Genomic DNA, 26,367 nt, shown 5'->3' on the forward strand with positions numbered 1-26,367 from the left:
CTAAACCTCTGTTGAGCAGGCGTGTGTGCATGTGTGCGTGCGTGTGTGTAAGGAGATAAGGAGTAAGAAGAGGAGATTGGAATCCTGTCTTCCAGTCTTGAACTGCTTTCCACTGCAATCGATAAGGCCACACCATAGCGTTAGACGTTAATGGCAATGTTCTGTGATGTCCACTACCACTGCCTTCTTCCAGCTGAAGAGAAAGTACCCCATGCCAGCCCCTGCCGCTACAGCAATGCAGAGGTACCCGTTGTAGGTCATGAAGATGAGCATGAGGAAGTAGCTGATGACCACCTGGATGATGTGCAGCACTGTTTGCAGAAGGTGAGGAAAGCTCAGCATCTGTTGCCTGGAGAGTAAACAGGGACACAACAGTCAGGGCCCCAGGCGTGTTCAGGCAGCTCTGCATGCAGATCAGGAGAAAGGGGCAACAGTTGTAGTCACGAGCTCAGCTTGAGCTGGACTCTCTCACAGCCACCCTGGCAACTCACGGGTACTTGTGTCTCTGCAGGTTGTTTATTGTCCTTGGAAATGAAACATGATAGGGTTGTGAGGTTAATAAGCATCGGCCAGATATGATTATATGGCAGCAGGAGGAATGCTCTTCAGGAGGAGGGGAGAGGAAGGAGGAGTAAGCTGACTTACCTCCACCTTGGATACTGAAAGGGATGACCCACATCCTCCCATACTTATTTGCCTGAACTTTCTCAGGCCTTCCACCTTTGCAGAGTTCATACTCTAAAAAATTGGAAATAGAGGACTTCCCTGGTGGCGCAGTGGTTAAGAATCAGCCTGCCAGTGTAGGGGACACGGGTTCGAGCCCTGGTCCAGGAAGATCCCACATGCCGTGGAGCAACGAAGCCCATGCGCCGTAACTACTGAGCCTGCACGCCACAACTACTGGAGCCCGAGCACCCTAGAGCAGGCGCGCCACAACTCCTGAGCCCACGTGCTGTAGCTACTGAAAGCCGTGCGCCTAGAGCCCGTGCTCCACAACAAGAGAAGCCACTGCAATGAGAAGGCCGCGCACCGCAACAAAGAGTAGCCCCTGCTCGCCGCAACTAGAGAAAGCCAGCATGGAGCAACGAAGACCCAACGCAGCCAAAAAAAAAAATTGGAAATAGAGTTGAGGGTTGGGTGGTACAGTAGAAAGTTTTTAATTAGGGATCAGGAGACCTGGCTGTTTATCCCCTTTGTCACTTACTCGTTCTCTCACCTTAGTTAAGTCACAATGCTTGGCCCTCAATAAGCCCAATCACTGGTACAATTGGAATAAATAATATTGTGCTTACTTGAGAGCAGGACATTGGTCTATAGGATTCCTTGAATTCCAGTTTAGCTTTAAGACCTACATTTCTATTATAACTAAACCTTAAGCATTTGCCAATCTGTGGGAAAAACCGATAGTCATCCATATACTTGCTTAGGTGGAATACAGACGTTAATACAGTCTTACATTGTAACAAAATGAGACTAGAGCTGGGCAGGCACAACTTTTTATAGAAAGGAATGAATTGGATTCTGCCATTCTTCTATACCCTGACCTGAAATTTCTTAACTTTACTATTATTTTGGCTAATATGTTAAAATATGGATTCTTTTCCTTCTTCTAAAGTGACCAATACTTAAAATTTGGAATAAATGTTCATATTAGCAGAAGGGTTCCTATCATTCCTCTTTTGGCCTGCTAATGACCCACAACCCCAAGCCTCCAAAAACAGTTTTGATCAAGGTCATATAGAATCATTAACTCAAGAAGAGGGCTGTTGCTAATAAAATAGCTGCTTTCCTATTTAGCTGATTCAGCTCTCCAGAACTTCCATCTGGATCTGTTCAATATTCTTACCCAACAGTTTTGTGGGTCTCCATAAGGATGGTTCCATTTGGTCCCGGGACAGGCATGGAATTGTACCGAATGCTGACTTGTGACTTGCGCAGGAGGCCCTCTCGGGCTATCTTGAGTCCTTCGTAGAACATGGCTAGTAAAAACACTGCCACAAAAGCTCCAGCCATTTCTAAGTAGGGAGGGAAAAGATGGAGGTAATGTCAAACATGCAAAATCATTAGCTGGTGTGCTCTCCAAGCTAGAAAGACAACACAGAAAAACTGCTACACTTTTTTTTTTGGCGGGGGGTGGGGGGGTTATGCCACATGGCTTGTGGGGTCTTAGTTCCCCAACTAGGGATTGAAACTGGGCCCATGGCAGTGAAAGCACCGAGTCCTAACCACTGGACTGCCAGGTAATTTTGAAAAACTGCTACTCTCTACTCTTAATTTCAGAGTATGTTATATTGTTACCTCTTCAATCATACAGATGGAAGAGAAGAACTAAGATGGTGTCAGTGAGGACTACTGCCTCCACTGCAGATCATACTCATTTTCTGATTAAGATACAAAAAAAATGAACAACAATAACCTTTTGGTCTGGCTGCTTGATGTCATTAAATTAGCTTGTCACACTGAAACACACAATGTAGAATATGCAAAAGAGGAATAAAACAACTTATTTTAAAGTGCTGACAATTTCTTGAATGGGCGTTTCAATCTAAGTCTTTCACACTGTGAAGCACTGGTACCAATATGAATGTAGTCAAAACTGATTTAACATACTACCTGAATTAAATGCTTCCCTTCTTCCCTAAACAAATTGATTTTGCGGGTCCAAAGATTTATCTTGTACCTAAAGTGGTCCACCTGACTACTGAACTTGTGCAATTTGAATTTAAGGCACACCAACTCAACATTATAGACACACAAAAACTGGGTGATTAGGTACTCCAAAACTAGGACTGCCCCTAAGATGGGCCAAGGAGTCAGGAATGATGTATACCAGTTTGGTAAGCTAGAAAGAGAACTGGATTAGGCAGGAATAGAAGCCCTAGGTCCCTGTCCTAGCTCTGACATACTAACTTTATGGGATTTAGGACTAATCATTTCACTATTTGAAGTTTAGTTTATCTGTAAACTGGAAGGATTGTACTTGATTAATAGTTTTTAAGCTAGGGTTATTTTGTGGTATGTATATATATAATGCTTTTTATGTCATTTGAGCTTCGACTATAGTCTTATATCCAAGAGCAATAATTTATCAAACAAGGAAACACTCTGGAAAAAGATGAAAGGAAATGGTCTGCAAAAGACTCCTACCTGGTATCTAAATTATGTTTCAGAAATTCTAAAACATACACATGCTATTTAAGGGAGGTTTACTGTAGGACCAAAATAAGCACCGTGTATCCTTACCTTCCAGGTAGGAAATAGGAAGCAAGATGGTTACGATCATAACCATAATGACTCAGTAATTATGGCAGGAAGAGGTGTTGGGTTTCCAGATTCTCTGTCACTGTCTCTCATGTGAGTGTCACCTTCAAACAAAACCTGATGGCTTACTCACCTCCAGCTGTATTGATCACCAAACCAGAGAACAATAGTTCCACATTTTTAAAGCCAAAGTAGAAGGTCATAGGCTGCCAGGAAACCAAAACGTGTCAATTAGAAACAACTGAAGCTTCTACGTGAGAATTTCAGGTCAAGAAGCTTAGAACATTTAAAAGTAGCAGTTCTGGGTAATAAGAGGCATTCACTGAAGTGGGAGGCTTTCTCCCTCATTATAGTACAGTATTAACCACAGGCACTTCTCCACATGTATTCTCCTTTGTCCCCACCGTCAACTTTTGTCTTTTTCTCTTTTCTACACAAAGTGTAAAAGACCAGAACTTAATCCAGAAAAAGGTCATTTTTGACAGAAAGGAATACTGAAGAAAGAACCATAGAAATCTTGGTTCTGGTGTGGCTCTGAAACTAACCTGCCATATAATCTTGGTCAAATCACTTGACTTCTCTAGGTCGACCTTAGTTTTTTCTCATTGGTAAATTGATCTTTAAAGATAATCATCTTCCAGTCCTAAAGTTCGATTATTTCTATTCCCCATGTGGGTGGGAAAGGGCCTGGGCTGCCTCTCCTGTGGCACTTACCATCATCATCATCATGTGACCGTGGGAGTGGGAGGCTGAAGAGGTCGGGTGATGGTGAGAAGGTGCCATGGTACTGTTGTCGTCCCCACTGCTCATCCCCATGCTCATCCCCACGTGGTGGAAATGGCCCATTTTTCCGGGAAAAGTTGAGTCAGCAGAAGATTCTTTTAAGAAAAAGAATTACATATAATAATTAAAAATACAAAATCTTGATTTGAAAACAAAATCTTCATGATGTTTTATCTTGTCCTTTTTTTTTTTTGGCCAAGCCGCACGGCATGCAGGATCTTAGTTGCCCGACCAGGGATCGAACCTGTGCCCCCTGCAGTGCAAGCACGGAGTCCTAACCACTGGACCACCAGGGAAGTCCCCAAATCTTGATTCTTGATAAATTGTCTATGTGGGATTTCAGCCAGTGAATACATGCTCTCCTAGCCTCTTTACTCATAATTATTTTTTATAATATACAGATGGAAAGAGAAGTAACTGTACTAATAGGGATCACCTCTGGAGACTGTGGCAAAAGGGATTTGCACGTAGGGTTTCAGAAACCTAACTCTTTTTTTTTAAACTAATTTTTATTGGAGTATAGTTGCTTTACAATGTTGTGTTAGTTTCTGCTGTACAGCAAAGTGAATCAGTTATACATTATCAGAAACCTAACTCATTCTGCAGAATCGCTCCTTTACTACATATGTTCAATGTATGTTCAAATTTAAACATGAGATAAAGAGAAGAAAAGTAGCTTCTTCGGGTTGCAGGAAACAATTTGTAATAGTGGACAAATTCATGGCATTAATGAAATTTAACTGCTTTTCTAATCATAAATGTCAGTAGATAAAAAGCAAGTATTTCAAGATAATTCACCTAATTGGATGGCCTGTGTTCAATCAGGATATTAAGAATACATTTTCACATAAAGGACAACCAGCCTTCAGCTAATTTAAATTAGAAGAAAAGGTCTATTGCTGCCCTAGGCAAGCAGTGTGCCCTGAATTTAGATACAGTATCAATCCCAGCAGGGCATTAGAGCTGAGAACACTGAAAACAAGGTATAAATTGGATATTCGCTATTAAATTAAGTCTAGACAACCTGCACATTCATTCTTGTGTCTTTACTATCACTTCACTATTTTACTGCAAAAGTCCATCTGAGACATAATCCAAGGAGCAAAAACTCCTATAGCTGGGGTGGGGAGTGGGAAGTTGAGGAAGGTGGAGAGGGAGGTGTTGGTGGATTCTCTTAAGCGTCCCTCAACTCCAGTTTGTGGAGGAAAGAGTGCTTTAGAAATTCCAAGTAGATATTCATGTTCATGAGCCTAAGTGTGCCTCTTATTATTAATTATCAAGCTCTTACACGCACCAAACTCTGAGCTAAGTGCTAGTAATTCAACAGTGAATAAGACAAGGTACAGGATGGAGAAACAATAAACAGAACACTTTCATGAAGCGATTAGTGCTGTGATGGAAAGAAACAGGGTAATATGGTAGTATCACTAAGAGGTTGAAAAGAAGCATACTTCAGATAGGAAATTTATACAGATTCAGGGAGTCTTGGATGTCTAATCAAAAGCACAAATATTCAGCCATCTATTTTCCCCTCTTCAACTCCTATCCTATGATACTATGGCAGCAAGCTTAAAAAATAGGTTCTTATTGGGACTTCCCTGGTGGTGCAGTGGTTAAAGAATCTGCCTGCCAATGCAGGGGACATGGGTTCGAGCCCTGGTCCGGGAAGATCCCACATGCTGCAGAGCAACTAAGCCCGTGCGCCACAGTTACTGAGCCTGCACTCTAGAGCCCACGAGCCACAACTACTGAGCCCGAGTGCCACAACTACTGAAGTTGTGGCGTGCCTAGTTGTGAAGCCCGCGTGCCTACAGCCGGCGCTTAGCAATGAGAGAAGCCACCGCAATGAGAAGCCCGCACTCCCTGCAACTAAAAAGAAAGCCCGGGCGCAGCAACAAAGACCCAACGCAGCCAACGTATAAATAAATTAATTAATTTAAAAAAATAGGTTCTTATTTCCAGCAAAGGAAAAGGCAAAGCATCAGTTACCGATAATCAAAATTCAACTCTGAATTTAAATAACTTTCATGCCAGACACTTTATTACTTCATAATTGGGGAGCTGGACAAGCTGGTATTATTAATACCATTGCCATAAAGGGACTAGATTGGAGGTACAAAGAGAGACACAATAAGATCTTTGTCCACAAAGGTTTTATAGCGAACAGCAAAAAACACACACACACACACACACACACACACACACACACAAATAATCAACAAGCGAGAGCACACACATAGTTTCAATGATGGAACAAATGGTAAGAGGACAGCAGTTTTCAGATAAAGAAACATAGTAGGATGGAGAGATCACTGGTATCTGAGTGATCATAAATTATGATGTTGAACCAAGCAAATAAAGTGAAATAAGAATGAAAATACTTTTGCCTGCCAAGAAAATTGATAGCACATCCTCATAAAGAGTAGAAGTCACAAATTTTGTTCTCTTCTAATAAGGGTCTAGAAAATGATTATATCATAAGAAAACCATAAAGGATCATTTCATTTCATGTTATCAACATGAATCCTGACCTTTTATTCAGTGAATATTGGTGGAGTGCCTTTTGGTGTAAGAGACTGAGGGACATACAGAGATGAACCAGACATAGACTCTTTCCTCATGGAGCTTCAAGGCTAAAAGCTAGAAGGGGAAACTGAACAGTCATAATTTTCATTTTGGGGCATAAGATGAAACGCAAAAGGCCAATTAAAAAGGCAAGAACACAGCACCAGAAACTAAAGATTTGTACCCTTGATTTCCCTGATAAACTTTTATAGTCTTCCCATCAACAGGTTTTTTTGAAGACCCAAGGTTCCTAATTGTTCAGGCACCTCATTACCAATCAGAGACACCTGCTCAGTGAAGATCCATAATCAAATCTCTTCAGACATATCAGTGACCCAGTAATTCATATGCCCGAATCTCAAGAATGCCTTTCAAAGTATGCACCTATTTTGAAATGTCATCTTGTAGGATACATTTCACATTGAAATATACTAGGAAATAGAGCAGGAATAGAATCTATTTCCTTTCATTGCCGATGGACAATGGATTTCTTTCTTCTTTTTTTTTTCTTAAAAAAAACCCCTTTATCAGGGGACTTCCTTGGCGGTCCACTGGTTAAAATTCCGTGCTTCCACTGCAGGGGGCACTGGTTCGATCCCTGGTCAGGAAACTAAGATCCTGCATGCCCTGCGGCAAAAACAAAACAAAACAAAAAACAAAAAGCCTTTATCTTAATTTATTTATTTATTTTTTTGGCCGCACCATGTGGCTTGCGGGATCTTATTCCTTGACCAGAGATTGAACCTGGGTCCCCTACAGTGGAAGCAAGGAGTCCTAACCATTGGACTGCCAGAGAATTCCCAACAATGGATTTCTTATAACAGAATCCTAGGCAAATGTCAGTTTTCTGTTAGCTTCTCTCCTGCAGAGTATGCCAGCCAAGACCACTTGCAAGCCCCTTTCTGCCTATCCTGTCTCCTGAGACCACAAAGTGACTATCGACACATGTGGATAGTTCATAATAGCTCCTTCTAGCATAGAAAACTTCTTTGATTTTTAAGGAAACAGAAGAGAAATGGTCTAGGAATTGGCTATAGAAAAAAATCAAGTATGAGTTTCTATGGAAATTTGTTCATACGAAATAGGTGAGAAGTTTTATTTCTCAGGAAGGCTTTACACTATTCAGTTTTTAGGGAACATTTAACTTCAGCTGGGTACTTGAAGTTGGCTATATGCCAACTTGTTTGTATTGCCCTGAATACTATTAGATATGGAAAATGAAATGGCACATTCTACATTGAATGCCATATAGCTTGCACTTCTTTCTGCCTTCCCCTTTCCTCCATTTAGTAAGTATGGTGCAGTATTTATAAAAATAGGTTTCAAAACTTCCTTGTATTCAAGGGTCTAATTCCTTCTCAGTCTACTTCTGAGGATCATGAAAAAGAAGTTTCCTCTGTTCCTGCCAACACTCCCCCCCAACACACGCATTGTAAAGCTTAACTAGAGGGCCAGATTCTTTGCAAAATCTAGCATCTCTAGAAAAATGAATATCAATTTATAGACAGAAGTTAGGGAATTAGCAAGAAGGCTAAATTCTGATACCCATTCTGAGTCTTAGCACTGACCTTACTTCTAACAGGTTTAGTCTAAACTTCAAATTCTCTTTTATTTTCCTGGTATTGTACAATGATGAATAAGAAACAATAATCCATAGGGACTATGGAGATTAGACCCCACAGAAAGACTACACAGAAGTGGTCATACATCTGCCACATGGGCCCTCTCCTCCAGCTCAGACAGATGTAATCTGGAGTCTCAGATAATTCTTTTGGAGAATGCCTCCAGTCTTTCCTGACTTCAATGATAAGGAAGAAAGTTTTTATTCTTTTTTTTTTTTTTTTTTTTGTGGTATGCGGGCCTCTCACTGTTGTGGCCTCTCCCGTTGCGGAGCAATAGGCTCAGCGGCCATGGCTCACGGGCCCAGCCGCTCTGCGGCATATGGGATCCTTCCAGACCGGGGCACGAACCCGTGTCCCCTGCATCAGCAGGCGGACTCCCAACCACTGCGCCACCAGGGAAGCCCAGAAAGTTTTTATTCTTAAAATGATTAGGGTCGGGACTTCCCTGGTGACACAGTGGATAAGACTCTGTGCTCCCGATGCACGGGGTTCGGGTTCGATCCCTGGTCAGGGAACTGGATCCCACATGCATGCCACAACTAAGAGTTCGCATGCCACAGCTAAGGAGCAGGCGAGCCACAACTAAGGAGCCCATGTGCTGCAACTAAGGAGCCTGCCTGACGCAACTAGGACCTGGCCGAACCAAATAAATATTTTAAAAAAATGATTAGGGTCATGTTCCTTTTTTGATTTGTAAAAACATTAAACAAAGGGAAATCTATCTAGTCACTCTTCTGCTTTCTGTAGTCATTATTTATGATTGATGACACAAGCTTTTGGCAAGCACAGATAGGGGAAATTCAAGGTCAAAGATAATATACTACCATAAACAGGGACTCATGCTTATGGGCTATGTTCATGTGATCAAGTTTCACTGGACTAATCCTGCCTTTTTATGACCTGTATGGGGCCAGCAGATATTCTGAGATATGGCTCTGGCTTTGTTTCAAGTGCCTCTATAGGTGAACTTTGAAATTCTCCTATGGCTTTATGAATTCTGCACTTATGTTGTTCTTTGGGGGAGGGAGGTGGTAAAGGAGATGCAGGAATAAAGGGGAGACTTTGATATAATGCAATAACAAATAGGGCTTAGGTGCCTCTCCATAACTTGGCATTCAAGGCCAATACACTGGAGTTGTTTAGAAAAAAACGTAGTAGTTCCCAGGGAAGGGAAATACAATTTGATGAATATACATGGGGAAGACCCTTCCCGTTGATGGCTATGATGTTGTTCCACTCATCCTCTAGGCCCTGGCCTCATATTCTTACTCCAAATTGACTGGCAGAAAAGTGGTCATAATTGTTCGAATATAACCACACCATGCTTTGGATATTTTAGCTGCCTTTCCTTGGCTTGTGTCCCTCTTGAGGTGCAGTAATCATAAGGATACTTACACCAGTTTCATTTCCAAAAAGTATCAGGCTGAGTAAATCATAGGTTTACACAGGTTCTAGCCAGAACTGGCAAAAACTTTTGACTCCCAAAGTTCTGCCGTATCAGTGTACTAAAAACAGTTCAGTAAAATGAGGCAGTAGAGGTAGTGAGAAGATAAGTCAGGCCAATAAGAAAAGAGGAAATGGAAAAGACCTTAAAAATCACACACACAGAGTTCTCCCCAGACTAAATGTGGCAGGTGATAGGAGTTGATAGGGCACTTGCTACAATTGCAGGTTTATAAAGACAGAACTCTGGAGAATAACTGCCAAAACCCCACCACCATCACTACCACTACCATCAAAAAAAGTAAAAAAGAAAGAAAGAAAACTTAGATTTTATCCTTTTAAAACTCCTTCAATAAAACTAAGGCTACCATTTTCTCTTCTAACTTTGTGCCTTTGTTGATAATAAAAATAATTCCAAGGGATCATCTACAACAACAACAAATTCTCACTTGCTTTTCTTTGTGTCAGTGGTTGGGTTGAGATGAGAAAGATGTTGATAGACCTGGCAGAGAATTAATTTAGTGATTACTTGCAGATTTCAATATTATTTTCTCTTTCTTCACCATATACCAAAGTGAGCTCTACTGTAAGCAGATAGTGTAGGGAGTCCCCAGAGAAAAGAGCCAGATATAGCTTTTTGATATAAGAGAAGCCATTTTAGGCCAAAGCCATCTTGTCATCTAAGCCTGGCTACCATGCTTGCCCTTGAAAAGGTCTCAGTAATAATGACCTTAAGGGAACATAAGAACAAATGACTGTTTATCAGGCAAGAGCAGTAACAATAGCAAAGATAATAAACCAGTTGCAGGATTCCTTGAAAGCACTTTTTGTGGAAAGAAACCAACCTATGCACAGTCTACATATTCAAATAATAAGCAGAGTCTATGTGGCTGTATTACTCATACATCAGACTAATGGGATGCATCAAAAGTAACCAACTTCCAGAGACACAAAGGGGAAAACGACTTCAAACACTTACACTTAAAGGGCCTTCATTTATGAATGGCCAATGATCTAGGCAAATAAGAAATGCTCCATGGACTGACAAATTTTTAGAAGAATAAAAGAGCAGCTATAAATTAGTGAGAGTAGCTCTTTTACATAGAAGTTCTTGGCTAAGAATACCTATTTTAGTAAAAAAAGACGATAACTCAGGAGCTGCCCTGAGAATCTCTTTCTAACTATCCACAGAAAAGACAGAAAGCAAACCTGTGATTCGATTCTAATCAGAATAAGACGAAGAAAGGCTTTGCTTCCGGATACTGGTTCAAGGTCACCCCCTTCTACCGTAAATTTTATCTTTCCCTATGTCCACTCCACCTTATTAAGCTGCTCAGGCTGAGCAAAGGAGATGAGAAGCCTGTTTGTCTTGGAGGAACTGATTACATGGAGAATTATATGTATAATAATGGAGGGCTATCATTTTTAAGAGAAAGCATGCTAAGGACAAACTCAATTTTTTAAATACCCACTTTCCAATCTCTAAATCATCTATGCCTTCCAGGCAAACATGAATGGACCAAGCTACTACAATATAAGAAACAGGAGGATTGGTTCAAGATGGCGGAGTAGAAAGACGTCACTCCCTCTTGTGAGAGCACTGGAATCACAACTAACTGCTGAACAATCATCGACTGGAAGACACTGGAACTCACCAAAAAAGATACCTCACATCCAAAGACAAAGGAGAAGCCACAATGAGACGGTAGGAGGGGCGCAATCACAATAAAATCAAATCTCATAACTGCTGGGTGGGTGACTCACAAACTGGAGAACACTTATACCACAGAAGTCCACCCACTGGAGTGAAGGTTCTGAGCCCCAGGTTAGGCTTCCCAATCTGGGGGTCCGGCAACGGGAGGAGGAATTCCTAGAGAATCAGACTTTGAAGGCTAGCGGGATTTGACCGCAGGGCTTCGACAGGACTAGGGGAAACAGAGACTCCACTCTTGGAGGGCACACACAAAGTCGTGTGCGCATCGGGACCCAGGGGAAATCAAAAGAAAGCTGGAGCAGCAATACTCATATCAGATAAAATAGACTTTAAAATAAAGAATGTTACAAGAGACAAGGAGGGACACTACATAATGATCAAGGGATCAATCCAAGAAGAAGATATAACAATTATAAATGCACCCAGCATAGGAGCACCTCAATACATAAGGCAACTGTTAACAGCTATAAAAGAGGAAATCAACAATAACACAATAATAGTGGGGGACTTTAACACCTCACTTACACCAATGGACAGATCATCCAAACAGAAAATTAATAAGGAAACACAAGCTTTAAATGACACTATAGACCAGATAGATTTAATTAATATTTATAGGACATTCCATCCAAAAACAGCAGATTACACTTCCTTCTCAAGTGCGCATGGAACATTCTCCAGGATAGATCACATCTTGGGTCACAAATCAAGCCTCAGTAAATTTAAGAAAATTGAAATCATATCAAGCATCTTTTCTGACCACAACGCTATGAGATTAGAAATCAGTTACAGGGAAAAAACCCGTAAAAAACACAAACACATCCCTGGGGATGTTTCCCTTCCAGAAATATAAGGAAACAAACACTCTCTTTCCAGCCAAGCCAAGTACAGGAGATGGTTCATAGGAGCCTGCATTTTGCTATTTTTTGGTGATGGTGTTGATAATAGAACCAGTACTCCCACCTACACTAGTGTCCAGATACCATTTGCATGTATTTCTCAAGCTGTAATTTGCATTTTAGGTTGTACTCCTAGAAACTAATCTCTCTGCAAAGAGGCACATAAGTATCCTCACCTCCAACTTCTCATATTGATACACTTATTTTATGTTCACTGCGTGGCATTTATGTCTCTGTTACAGATTTACTTTCCAGCCTTATCCCAATCTCATCCTCTTCACATTCAAATATTCCACCGAAATTGATTTACTCAATTTTCCTGAATAAATTTAGTACTTTGACACTTGTATGCCTTTTTGGCCGTGTCATTCTCTGTAGTCCCGCCCCCCCCCCCGATTTTCTGAATATGAGCAAATCCTATCATTATTTATTCAACATTTACAGTGCACTTAAAATGTGTCAGAAGTAGGATAAAGGTAAAATACGGCCCCTGCTCTTTTGAGTTTACAATCTAGTTCATTCTTTAAGGCTGAGTTAAAATGCCACCTCTCCTATGAGGTTTTCCTTGAATTCTTGACAGAAGAAATCTCTCTCTCTTTTCTGAATTTTTCTAGCAATCTTCTCTTATGGAAAATTTGACTTACAGTTCTTAAAGTACGAGATAAAAAATACCACATATACACAGCAAGTTCTTAGAGGGCAAGTAACTAATTTATACCTCCTTACTGCACCTGGAAGAACACTGGACAAATATTCACTCACTCAAAATGTATTTAATTCTTACAAAACCCATGTAGGTTTCATACCTACTTACAAGGAGCCAGCTGCAAAAGACAAGATTCTTGCCTTTGCGGAACCTACTCTAGAGGAGGAATCCTCATTAAATATGGAAAAAAATAAATATGTATACGTATATATAATTATAAATTTGATAAGTAATATGAAGGAAGTAAACATGGTACTGTGATAGGAGAATAACAGTAAAAGAACTAATTTAGATGGAGGCGGTTAGGTGGAGAGAGAAGAGAGAAGCCCTCTCTAAGGAGGCAACATTTAAACAGACTGATAAATTACTGGAGTTGGGTAGAAGAGCAGAGAATAGCACCCTTGAGGCAAGAAAAGAATCAAAGCCATTCAAGGTCAGTATGAATAGAACACACTGAGTGAGAAGAGAGGCCAATGAAGTTGAAGAAAGAGGCAGAAGGGGTATACTGAAGAAGGCCTTATAGGTCATTTAAAGGAGACTAAATTTTATTCCAAGGGCAAGTGGAAGATATTTAGGCGTAATAAGCAGGGGAGTGATGTGGCCAGATTTATATTTTAACAGAATACTTTGATGTGTAGAATAACTGGCTTTTATTTGTTCTTCCCTAATAATATTTCCTGCTCAAGTTTTCTGTGAGGCATTCACAGATGGAAAAAAAAAAAAATCCCCTACAGAGCCATGGGCCATAATCCTTTAATTTGCCAGAATCCAGAAAGACATCTGTTAAAACTTTAGAAGGATTAGAAGAACCTTCTAATTTCTGGGTTATTTAATGGTTTGAGGGGCAAAACTGAAGGATATTCTACAAGGACTGTCCTGGGTTGTAAAAGCTTCTAAAGTCACACATCACCTTTTGTAGGAGAGAGTTAAGCTTACTGAATATTGTTAAGAGCATGAGTTTGGAGTCAGATAAGATCCAAATCCTGGCTCTGCTAATTTCTCTCTGAGTATCTTGGTGACATTTCCTATAAAAGTCCCATGAGTCTTTAGGTTGGCAGTAGGTACTATGCATAGAGGCTGCTAAAGGGGCCATATCCAGATTTCAATACCATTTGGGTAAATTACTCAAATTTGGTAGTTGCTCAATAAGTTAAAAAATATGACGAAGGTAGACTAAGCTCCCTGTGGGACATGGACAGCAGACTGTAAGATACACAGCAAGTGTTTAGTAGATTTTTATTGGATTATACAATCTGTACTATACATGGAAACCTTTAACAGTGATATATGACAAACCCCACTTTTCACTCACACCTCCACGAAACATTGGCAGTAAGTCCAGAATTTATGTGACTGCAGTTTTTAATGCTAAGGGCAGTGGAGAATATACTAGACTGAGTCCAAGATCTGGATTCTGGTTCATCCAACTCTGTCACTTTGTATTCTTTTGGATAAAACACCAATGTCAGTTTCTCAATTTTAGCCTTATTGACATTTGGGGCTGAATAACTCTTTGCTGTATGAGCTGTCCTGTGCACTGTAGGATGTTTAACAGTAAGTATCCCTAGCCTTTACTCACTGAATGACAGTAGCACTGTCCCATGTGTGACAATCCAAAATGTCTCCAGACTTTGCCAAATATCCCCTGGGGGGCAGAATCACCCTACTTCTTTGAGAGCCACTATTGATCTCTGAGTTTTAGCCTCTCATCCGAAACTCAGGGGAATGAGATAACATCTGTCTTGTTCTCCTTTAGGGTTATTGTATGATTCAAATAAGATAATGAATGGCAAGAAATACTGAGAGAGAAAAAAAGACCATATAACATACATAAAAGCATTATTATTACTCTGTGAGTTACTGTTATTATTATGTTCTATGAGTGCTCAAAAACAAGGCTGAAGAAAACTACTCACATCTTGTTTATGGAATGCATTCTAAGGCCTACGTTAGGCTATGTGCAATCTAATACACCTTTTACGTTTGTATTCAATAAATATTTGTTGATTGAATGATTTTAAGTCTGGGCCCAATAGTAACTTCATTTTCTCTTCTGGCATGTTCTCAGGTTTTTCTGCTGAGCTACCACAATGTAGTGAGTTTCTAGACCTAACTCCACATGAAGGACAGGCCTGGATTAAACAAGAATGGCTGCTTATTTTACAGCTGGAAAACTGAGGTACATGAGGTTAACTGACTAGCCAAGGTCACGTGTCAGTCAGTCTCGAGGCAGTCTGCAATTAGAATCCAGATTCTGACCTCAAGTCCGGTGACCTATTACTTGTATCATTGTACTTCTACCCAACTACTTGCGTCCCTGTCTCTTAACACAAAGGTAGCTATTTTACTTTATGGGGGCAATTCTGAAAAATTGAGATAAGGAAACAGTTATAGTTTTTAGGGAACTTAGAAAGAAATGTAGACCTATTTCTATTGGGAGGCACAAGTGAATATTCCCTACATTTGGGGTAAACAAAGATCAAGTTATCCAAGGGCACTGTCAAGTCTATAAACCCCATTAAGTTGTCCAGGAGGAGCTAAATCTAGTTGTTATCTACCTCCAGAGTAGTTGTGTCTTGCAACACTTTACACCATGCTATGGCCTACAATTTGTGTTAAAACTATGACCTGCAGTATTCTTGGCTGCTCTGCCTCTGTAGCTCTAAGTGAGAATGGACTTCCACATAGCCGGAGCTTCAGGCCACATTTCAGCATTCCATTAAAATTCACAAAAGCCCCAAATGCCATTCGACTATATATTTTCAGTGTCAGAAACAGAACTTTTAAAGAATAGCTCATAAAAATGTCACCGTTAAAAAAAGTCACCATTTATTCTACTCCTTTAAAATACCAGAACACATTTAATTATTATGCCTCTGTGTGAACTTTCAAATGGTGAATGTCGCAAAGAGTCATCACTCTCAACCGTTGATTCAATAGTCTTCTGAGTAATTCTCAGGCAACGTATGGGTTGTAGCCTACCTTAACCTTTATAATTATTACAACTCGAAAGAAAATAAGACCCGGGTTCTAGCCTGGGTGTTTCCATTACACTAAGCAATTTAATCTTTATGGTCACAATTTCCTTAGTGAAGAAATAGCATAACTCATCTTTAGGGCCTATTTCAATTAGAAAAGTTTAGGTGTGTATAATATCGTTTCAAAGAAGAACAAATGCATACTTGTCTTTTCTAGGAACATTCTGAATATTAGATGATATGCTTTAGACATTCCAACATTTCAGTGGCTTTAACTTAACAGACTGTTCCTATCACTTTCTAATATATTCCAATTCACCAATCTTATACAATCATCTCTTCTGAGAAATACCTAAAGCAGAAATACTAAGAGCAACAGCCCTCCTGGTTCTTGGAGTCACTGCTGAGTATCATAATGCCATGCCATCTTTGGAGTTCAGAACAAGTTACTAAAACTTTGTGGGGATAATACATACACAGAAACCTGGGTTAATAAAATCTCACAATTTTTTTGAACATCAAATGTAAAAATATATATGAAAACGACTGGCACATTAATAACATACATAGTAAATAATAAATGATAATTGCTTCCCTCCTAACTCAAGGGTTTCTCAAAGTATGGTCCAAGGACCGCCTGAATCAGAATTATTTGAGATGTTTGGCTAAAAATGAAAATTACGGACCCCACTCCAGACTACTGAATCTCCTCTCAGGGAATGGGGTCTCAGACTCTAGGTATATATCCAGATATATAGGCAATTCTTATGCGCTCTAAAATTTGAGAACCAAAGTTCTGAATTACAGAGATGTACAACATAGATATAGTAACCAGGCTCTAACGACTGTATGTTTAAGAAGAGGGAGATAAAAAAAAAAAAAAAGAAAAGAAAGAAAGTCAAGATTCAACCAGGAACTAAAATAAGACATTTGTTTATTCTGATATTCCAAAAGGGCACAAAGATTGCCCAGTCTCACTTAGAATTTACACACACCACCACCTACTAATCAAAGAACTTTCTGGGCTAACACTAAATTTAATACCAAATGGCTCATCTTTGGGATTTGAGAGAGGTTTCTTTCACCCACTGTGTGAATAAAATCTGAGTTCCAGATGAAGGGGAAGTTATATATCTTCTACAGTTCTACTTTTCTAGATTAGTTGTGAAATACAGGAATTGAACTATCAGAAAAACAGACTTTATTGCTGACTAATAAGACAACAAAAAACCTTCTGTGTGAAGAAAATGCTGTATATAGTTCCCAACATGATTAATGAAGTTAAGATTTGTTCCCAGCTGAGCACTCCAGGGCCTGTCCCTAACCATCAACTCCTGCATTTCTGAGAATGAGAGTTCAGTTAGAGATCCTGAATAGGTCACTAAAAACAAACAAACAAAAAAAACATGAGGAGGAAACTGTGGGCAGAAGAGATATTTTCTCTTTCTTTTTTATGGCGGCTTTCCAAGTATGCAAGGAAGTTATTCTCTAACTAGTAAAACTGCACTTTCTGGTTGTGGGCCCTTGGGCAAATTACTTAATATCTCTGGGCCTCAGCTCTAAAATCAGGTAATAAAAGTAGCCTCTCTCGGGCTTCCCTGGTGGCGCTGTGGTTGAGAGTCCGCCTGCCGATGCAGGGGACATGGGTTCGTGCCCCGGTCCGGAACGATCCCACATGTCGCGGAGCGGCTGGGCCCGTGAGCCATGGCTGCTGAACCTGCGCATCCGGAGCCTGTGCTCCGCAACGGGAGAGGGCACAGCAGTGAGAGGCCCGCGTACCGCAAAAAAAAAAAAAAAAAAAAAAAAAAGTAGCCTCCCTCACAGGATTGTTACGAATTCACTGAGGCAACAGCATAGTGGTTAAGAGGGTAAGTTAGTTTCCTCTAATATAGGGATGACAGTAGCACCTACCTCGTGACAGTGTGCATTTAAACACCAACTTAGCACAGTGCCTAAACACAGTAAGCCCTCGATACATAGTCATTACCGTTACTTCTTAATCTACTGTTCTTTCTAAACTTGGCATAGGTATAATTCCCCAAATCCTTTGATTTGTCCTTCGCCCATTGCTCCATAGCTAACCTTTCTTTCTAACCTTTGCTGTTCTCATTTTAGGAGTTTTCAGAGTGTGCTAGTGAACTCTATCCACTTCACTTCACAGGGAAGGATGTTCTTCACCTATAAAGAATCAGGTGGTCAGTAATTTGTTTCAATTTGATTCCAATCTGCATTTATATTCTTTGAAATGTCTCGAAGTTTCAGGCTTCTTTCTCTCTGTTTTCTAATGATAAAGGATACTTTTTTTTTTTTTTTGCGGTACGCGGGCCTCTCACCATTGTGGCCTCTCCTGTTGCGGAGCACAGGCTCCGGATGTGCAGGCTCAGCGGCCATGGCTCACGGGCCCAGCTGCTACGCGGCATGTGGGATCCTCCCGGACCGGGGCACAAACCCGCATCCCCTGCATAGGCAGGCGGACTCCCAACCACTGCGCCACCAGGGAAGCCCCAAGGATACTTTTTTTACGGGTGGTTTCCCCACTGCCAAACAATTCTCCAACACCAGCTGGGTGTCCTACAATTCAACTCAATTCTGACACTATCTTCTCAGAGATAGCATCAGATTACACAGATTTAGGACCCAGTCCTACAAGGCTGCTCTTCACTTCAGATGCCAATTGCAAGCCTGTGCTTGTGATCAGCTGGCTATAAATCAGAGGCTCCCACAATCCCCTCTCCTTGAGTTCTACAAATTTGCTAGAGTGGCTCACAGAACTAAGGAAATCCATTTACCCACTAGATTACTGATTTATTACAAAGTATATTAAAGGAGATAAATCAACAGCCAGATGAAGAGATATATATAGTGAAGTCCTGAACAAAGGAGCTTCTGTCCTTGTAGGTTGGGGCCAGCATGGTGGCACTTGGAAGCATTCTCGTTCCCCAAACCCAAAGCTCTCGGAACCCTGTCCTTTTGGGTTTTTATGGAGGCTTCATTACATGGGCATGATTGATTCAATTTGGCCACTGTTGATTAAACTCAATCTTCAGCCCCTCCCTTCTCCCAGGAAGTCAGGGGCTGAAAGTTCCAACCCTCTAGTCACTTTGGTTGGCTTCACAGGCAACTAGCCCCCATCCTCAGAGAAGTTACCTTATCAACGAAAGACATCTTTATAGCTCTAGTCACTTAGGAAATTCCAAGGGTGTTAGCTCTGAGCCAGAAATGGGATGAAGACCAAAAATATATTCATTATAAATCACAATATCATACTTTTTCTTATTTTTATATTTTTAAAGTCATTTCATTAGGATTTTGAGAAGGAAACGAGATATGCTCAAAGCGCCATCTTGCGATGAAAATACATACATTATAAGATGTGCCGTGGACTACTTTGCAGCCATAAACAAGAATGAGGAAGCTCTTTGTATACTGATAATGACCTCCAAGGTACCTTATGAGATGAAAAAAGAAGGGGCACTATATGCTCTCCTTTGTAAAAAGTTTTGAAAGGGAAAAAAGTATATACATATTATTTGTAAACACCTATACTACCTCTGGGCATGGGGGAATAAGAAGGTAGTAACACTGTGATCCCTAGGAAGGCAACTGGTCAGATGTAGGTTGGATTTGACGCAACATTTTTCATTATACATCCTGTGTACCTTTTGAATTGTGAACCATGTGAATATATTTCCTACTAAAAAATTAAATTATCAAGTCCAACTCCTTTATTTTACAGATGGGGAAACTGAGGCCTAGGTCATTGAATAATGATGCTAATATACTCTTTAGTCAACTGAACCTGTAACATCTGCTTCTTGTACGTTGCTTCTGTAACACTAGGCTAGCTACTTCCCCCAACCCTCCCATTTCTCCAGATAGTTTGTTGGGAAGCAGCTAAGTAGGAGGGGTTTCTGAGCTTTATGTATCCTGTTTTAGTGGCAAATAATATAGAAGCTCCTGTTTCTCTTGGCCACTCTCACCTTTCTGTACAAAGAAGATCAAGTGTACAACTACATTCTTCACAAAGGCCTTTGGAAAAGCTTTTATTTGCCTGGTCCGAATAGGACAACTCAAATTTGATATGTCAAACAAACAAACTGAAAAGGTCTTTTAGTTATGCAATGATAGAAGGGCCTAAGTCCAATGGGGAGTGGATCTCCCAGTTACTATACTCTACTTCTCTGATACCTTTTGTTGTTGGCTAAGCCACATCCTGGAATAAAGCAATCCCGAGATGCACCCTTTCATACCCCTCTAACTGGATCCTTTTGTAGTCTTGACACATTTCCACCATGCTAACCATGAATGCTTAAGTATGATTTATGTAAAGATCCGAGTGTTTTATAAAAAGCGTGATAAGAGTAGAGACAGCCCTGGACTAGGCATCAGAGACTCTGAACTATAGACATAAGTTTGCCATACATTAGCTATGTGACATTAAGCAAATCACCTGAACTCAACATGTACTAGTTCATTTATTACAAAATGGATATAAAAATATCCACCCTGCCAATCTCACAGGTTGTGAGGATCAAATAAAATATGTCAAAATACTTCCTAATTCTAAGGTACAGTAAATATGAGATATTATTAATGGTAGCTTGCTTTCTCATTAGAGGACAAAATTAATCTCTGAAATTAGATGTCCAAGTCACACATAGGGCTCACTTTCATGTCACTTAAAACACACAGACTCTTATAGCCTGATTTAAAGAACACTAGCTAGTTAGATATGTATAGGTTGGCAAAGCATTGTTTTAAATGCCTCTTTGTTATAATCAAAGGCAGACAAAGGTCCCCCTTGCTAAACCTTCCATTTAGTTATATTATACGGGATTTCAATCGTCTATATCACAGTGTTGTTGGTTTGCCTGTGGAGAATGCTGGGAATTAATTTGGTGTGAGGCAGAAACTAGAAAACATTTTACCTTTTCCTTTTTTACTCCTCCCTCCCTCTGAGAGAAAAGTTGTTCAAAACCTCAGATAGAGACTGCATGGCATGGTAGAAAAGTACTGGGCTAGGAATCAGGAGACCTGGGTTCTATATCTGGCTCTAGGGGTTTATTATCTGTGTGACCCGAGGAACTAGGTCTCTTCATTCATTCATTCATTCATTTGTTCGTTCATTCATTCAAATTTATTGTGTACCTACTGAGTGAAGGTACTATGATGAAACCCTATCCTCAAGAAGCGCAGTCTGATGGAGAAGGGATACATACAAATAATTAAAATACAGTATGAGATGAACTAAGATATAGGTTATGCACAGGGTTGTGTGGGAACTGATAAAAAGCCATTAGGAAAGGTAGGAGACAGGAATGGGTGCCTGCGGGTACAGTTAGCAGCATTCCTCTTCTTTCATTTCATAAACTGAACGGATACATTCTACATGCTCCAAATTGCTTCAAAATTATACAAACACTCTGTATAGTTCTATAATAACTCTACTACCTATTTAGGGAAAGACTCAAACTGGCTAAAAAAGGTCCCGCTAACGTTTTACTGGTTGCTAAAGTTTTGCTCTTTATGTGTTCCCCCCAAATCATTTCTCTTATTTACTTTTGTAATGCAGGTTTCTATGTCATTATGCTGTATTGCACAATGTCCTCAGCCTACAAAAGCAGGTTGTATACAAAAGCCTAGGGCCTTTGTGCAAAGGAAAAGAGGTAGGGTGGACCCTTCTCAACCCTTTCCTTCTCTGCAGGGCTTTGTATTCCTAAGGATGGCCCCCCCCCCCCCTGCTTGGGGATGTTACCTAAATCATGAAATGATATTACTCAAAGCAATGGAACTTCAAAAGCATTTCCTTCCCAGTGCCTACTCTAAGATTTCTTTTGGCATAAACTGCTCACTTTAATGGATTAAGTATCAGACCCTTGCTGACTTCTCATACTTAGTCACAAACTATAGAAAACTTTTGATTTTTTTAACAGCTTTTTTATGCTAAAAGCTGCATGTGGGAGTGCAGGCATCAATCAGCAACATGCCCTCTCTCTTGCCTCCCTTTTCCCCAACCATGCCTGGCTTGCCAACTTTAAATGGCAGAGTTATCTGGGTGCTGCCTGGTTATTGACTTATCTGACATCTTCCACTAGTTGAAGTCATTCTGTCTCTGTAAACACTTACTTTTTTCAGTGATAACTATGTCATCTTTTTTGTCTTTTGCAGCATGTCTGGTGAGGAAGGCAAAAAGAAGAATCAACAGCAGAGGCAAACTGGAACAAGGAGAGGAACGGACTTAAGAATCAGAGACTCTTAAGAGTATGGTATAAATTGTTACCTTTAGAGAAGTCATTTAATTTTATTCACATTCAGTCTAGAACATTTATTTTTCTCAATTCAAAATTGAGATTATAATCAAAAGGAAAACTGGACTGAGGTCACTTAAAATAAAAAATTCTATTTCCTACTGGGCTAAGTACAAACTTGTTAGCTTGGCCTTCAAGGTATTTGACAAATATGGCCCTGGTCTCCTTTTCAACTTTAATCCACTATTTCCCTATGTATACTGTTTAAGATAACAGTAAACTATTAGCAAACTATTGCACAGAACTCTCTTAACCAGTTTAACTGATCACACATTAGCTAGTCTATTCTCCAGTATCATGGGAGCAACACTTCTGCTCTCACTCTCAGTGAAATTATGTGCTTATTGAGGCTATCAGTTGTGTTTATTCAGAAAACAATTTATGCCAATTGTGTTTATTATTCTAAATATATAACTTAATAAAGTATTACATAAAGCAATGAAGTATAAATGAGAAGAGGAAAACAACATCAGCAGCTAATATTAACTGAGTACTTACTACCTGCCAGGCACTGTTCTAAGTGTTTTATGTGAATTAACTCATATAATCTTCATAAGAACCTTGGGAACTAGATACTATTATTGTCCCTATTTCACAAAGGAGGAGACTGAACAACATGCCCAAAGCCTATACAACTCAAAATTGGCAAAACAATTTGGCTCCAGAGCTTTAACTACTATGCTATACAAGTTGAAAGCTTAGGAAAGACTAGATAAAGATACACATAACTATGCTCCACTCGACCTTGTATGTGAAAGTAGCCACAGATAATACATAAACAAGTGAGCAAGGCTGTGTTCCAATAAAACTTTATTTACAGAAACAGGCAGCAGGCTAGGACAAGATTTAGCCCTCACACTGTAGTTTGGAGATCCCTGAGACCCACACTCCAAGAAAAGGCTTATGTCAAAAGAATGGCAAAAAGATGTTTTAAGTTTTAAATTAAAATAAAATGTTTAAGATCTACAGGTAACTAATATCTGTATGATTCCCTGCTTTGACTTACTTTTTTTCAGTTAACTTTTCCCTTCAACCTGGAAAGCCTTACTTCCTTACTTCCACTTGGAATCCCACTCACCTTCAAAGCCCATTTTCTAACCCACACCTTCCTCCAAACTATGTAGATTTGATCTCTTCTTCCTTTGCATTCCTACAATCATTCATTTCTACTTATGAGACTTACTTTGCTATATCTTCTATTATGGCTATTTGCATACTTCAATTATCGTCATTATTCAAGTATAAGCACTTTGAGGACAGGAACAATGACTTACTCATTTTCTCATCCCAGGCAACACCCAGCACAGCGTGTATACATAGCAGGTTTCAGGTGATGTTTCTTGAATTGTGTTCTGACATTCTTCTGTTTCAGTGACTGAACAGAAAGAACACTATACCCCCCCAAACCTACGTTCAATTCATATCACTAACACCACACCTAAGATCTAACTTGGTTATAATTTTAAACTATTAATTTTAAAACGCATCCACCAGAACAGATTAATATAGGTGTACCTGTATATAAAAATTGTCATCTAATGTGTAGCAAAATTGCTGATAATTCTAAAGGAACTGTTAAAATTGATGCTTTCTGGTTACTCTTCAGGGGGTCAATACATTTTATAAACACATCTAAAAGCTGTTTACTTAAGCAAAACAAAAAAACAAAAATGCTTTATTCAAACTTGAGACAGGGTTGTGCCTATTTACCTCCCAGCAGTACTATTTGATAGATATCTGGGAGTGTCTAGGGAGCCTGGCCCAAGCTCTGAGTGAGTTAGAAGGGCTGGGACAGGCATTCAGGTTTCCTGATTCCTAGTCCAATATTCTACTTCAGGAAGACAGTGGCTTTTTAGGTACCCTCAATCCTGCAGTTCAAAGCCTGGAAGACTGAGGAAGCCTCAGCACTATCTTCCCCTTCCTCATACTGCCAATCAGAACCAGCAGCTGTGTCCCACAGTGGCAATCTGGGCACCCATATTTGTGGTGTTTCCATCACCAAAAGGGCTGATCCAGATTTTAGGATTCCAGCCTATCTAGAAAGGTGACTTAAACACCCTGGATAAAAACACTCCCAACTCAAGAATGCAAAATAAGGGCTCAATGATCCCATGTAGCATTCTTTTCCCCCCTTCAGCATTTTTAAAAAGCACTATTCAGATGTTGTGGTGCTGGAATGACAATGACCAGTACTGGGGAGAGGGGTAAGAAAGAGCTGTTACTTATGCAGCTTATTCTTTTTTTTTTTTTTTCCTGAGAGTAGCCAAGCTCACATTTAACAGAGAGCTACCACAAAGGGTTCCAGTTCCAGTGCTTGGATTCCAGTTGCATCATTGCTTTAACATTGTCAGCCTTCACTGCTTTAACCATCTTAATCTGTAAAATAAACACAGGAAGCAGACAACAGCCCTATCCTTCAGTTTAACAGAGGAATACTTTACTAACAAAAATTAGACCTACATATAATATTTTTAGCTATCCTATTTCTCTTTCCCCTCCCCTAGAGCTTTAAACAATAGGAAAATCATCTTCAATTGACACAAGAGACTAAGCAACCCAGACAGTTCACAGCTAGTACAGCATTTTTATCTTTCTGGAAGCTACCTATAAAAGGCAAGAGCCATTGCTGGGCTCTCTGGGTCACACGGAAAAAAATATCCTAAGAGAATAAATTAAGGAATAAGGAAACAAGGATGAATTCCACTACTTGGTCTAACAAAGAATTAATGAGGACCCATTACGGGCAAGAAGGCATAGTGCTCTGTGACACAGGAGACACCAAGATGAATAAAACTGTTATCGTCCTTGAGGAGCTTACAATTTAGTAGAAGCACACAAACTATAATAAGAAGCAGAACAAGGCAAGTGCCAAGAGGTATAAAATCTCTGGGAAGGAGCTACCAACCACTTCACTTTGATTTCATGCTAACAGATTAAAACATTCAGGTAAGGGACACCTGTTGTACTAATCTGATTGTGAGGAGAAGCCCAGAGTGAAAGCTCTCCTGAGATCTATGGAAACAGAAGCTACAGTGGGACATGATCTGCTTATCCACACTTCCGCTAAGCCAGGCCTACCCCGAGATTGTTCCAAGAATGACCCTACGTTAACCAAAGAAATTCTTATATGAGATTCAGAAAGGGTGGAAACCGGAGGCAGAGAAGTCGACAGCAATTGATGTTGTCTTAGGTCTGTGGCAAGAAGACTAAGCAAAACCCAGGCCAAGGTTGGTGCTGGGGGTTTTCAGCTTCTGAAGTTTCCTCTTTTCCATCACCCACCCCCAGAACATTCCAGCTCTCCTGCTCATCACCTGCATAGGTGGACTCTAGGGAGGGGACTTCTCTCCAGATGTATGCCACAGTGGAGCAATAACCACTCTGTGAGAGAATACAGTACTTAAGGACTGGTAAGGTTCTTGTTGACCCGGCAGCCCGCTAATTCCCGAATCAAGAGACTAGGGATCCAGCCCCAGTCTGCCCTTTACTCTGTGTGACCTCGGACTAGTCATCCAAGTGCTTAGTTCCTCTCTTTCCCTACCTGTAAAGTCTGGGATTAGGAGGAGACTGGGATTGAATTCGATGACCTCTGAGGTCTTAAAGCTTCTTGACCAGTCGGCACACGGAAGCACTGGACAAACAGCCCGTTGAATAAATAGCGAGGGCGGCCACAGGGGACAAGCGGCAGAGGGATCAGGCTGGTTTTACAGACGGGGAAACTGAGGCACGGAATACCTTGCCCCAAGGTTACTCCGGTTATGTCACTACGGGGGCCGGGCCGAAAGCTCGGGTCTCCAGACCTCCAGTTCCGGGCCCTTTTTCCTTTCGCCGAGCTGAGAAGAATGGCGTGGAGGTCCTCGTCTCGGAGGGGAAAGAACTGTGCTCGTGCCAGGGTTGCGAGAGGGGCGGGAGAGGCCTTACCTTCCCAGATCGAGTCCAGCCACCGGCGCCTCCCTCTCAGAACCTTATTCTGTCACACTCCCAGGACTCTTCAGGAGCCCCCTCCACTTGTGACCCTCTCGACGTGTCCAAGACCGCCACCGAAGCGCCGATTCCCGCCCCTACCCCGCCCCCTGCCTCTCTGGCCAATC

The 26,367-nt window shown here is 40.6% G+C and overlaps 1 protein-coding gene and 1 long non-coding RNA gene across 2 annotated transcripts; one reads left to right on the forward strand and one right to left on the reverse strand.

Annotated features, from left to right (window-relative positions):
• Positions 1 to 26,357, reverse strand: SLC31A1 (solute carrier family 31 member 1). The gene is made up of 5 exons (XM_067743627.1): positions 26,198 to 26,357; positions 3,976 to 4,139; positions 3,395 to 3,467; positions 1,847 to 2,015; positions 1 to 349 (listed from the first exon to the last, which is right to left on the reverse strand). Exons 2-5 carry the CDS (start codon positions 4,105 to 4,107, stop codon positions 148 to 150), a joined length of 576 nt encoding a protein of 191 aa, XP_067599728.1. The 5' UTR covers positions 4,108 to 4,139; positions 26,198 to 26,357; the 3' UTR covers positions 1 to 147.
• Positions 7,272 to 23,216, forward strand: LOC137227548 (uncharacterized). The gene is made up of 4 exons (XR_010944897.1): positions 7,272 to 11,379; positions 15,062 to 15,172; positions 18,087 to 21,637; positions 22,140 to 23,216. It is a non-coding gene; the product is annotated as an uncharacterized lncRNA (long non-coding RNA).
• Positions 26,358 to 26,367: the final 10 nt, after the last annotated feature.

The sequence above is a fragment of the Pseudorca crassidens genome, chromosome 7, assembly GCF_039906515.1.
Source record: "Pseudorca crassidens isolate mPseCra1 chromosome 7, mPseCra1.hap1, whole genome shotgun sequence".
In the NCBI taxonomy this organism is placed as follows: Eukaryota; Metazoa; Chordata; class Mammalia; order Artiodactyla; family Delphinidae; genus Pseudorca; species Pseudorca crassidens.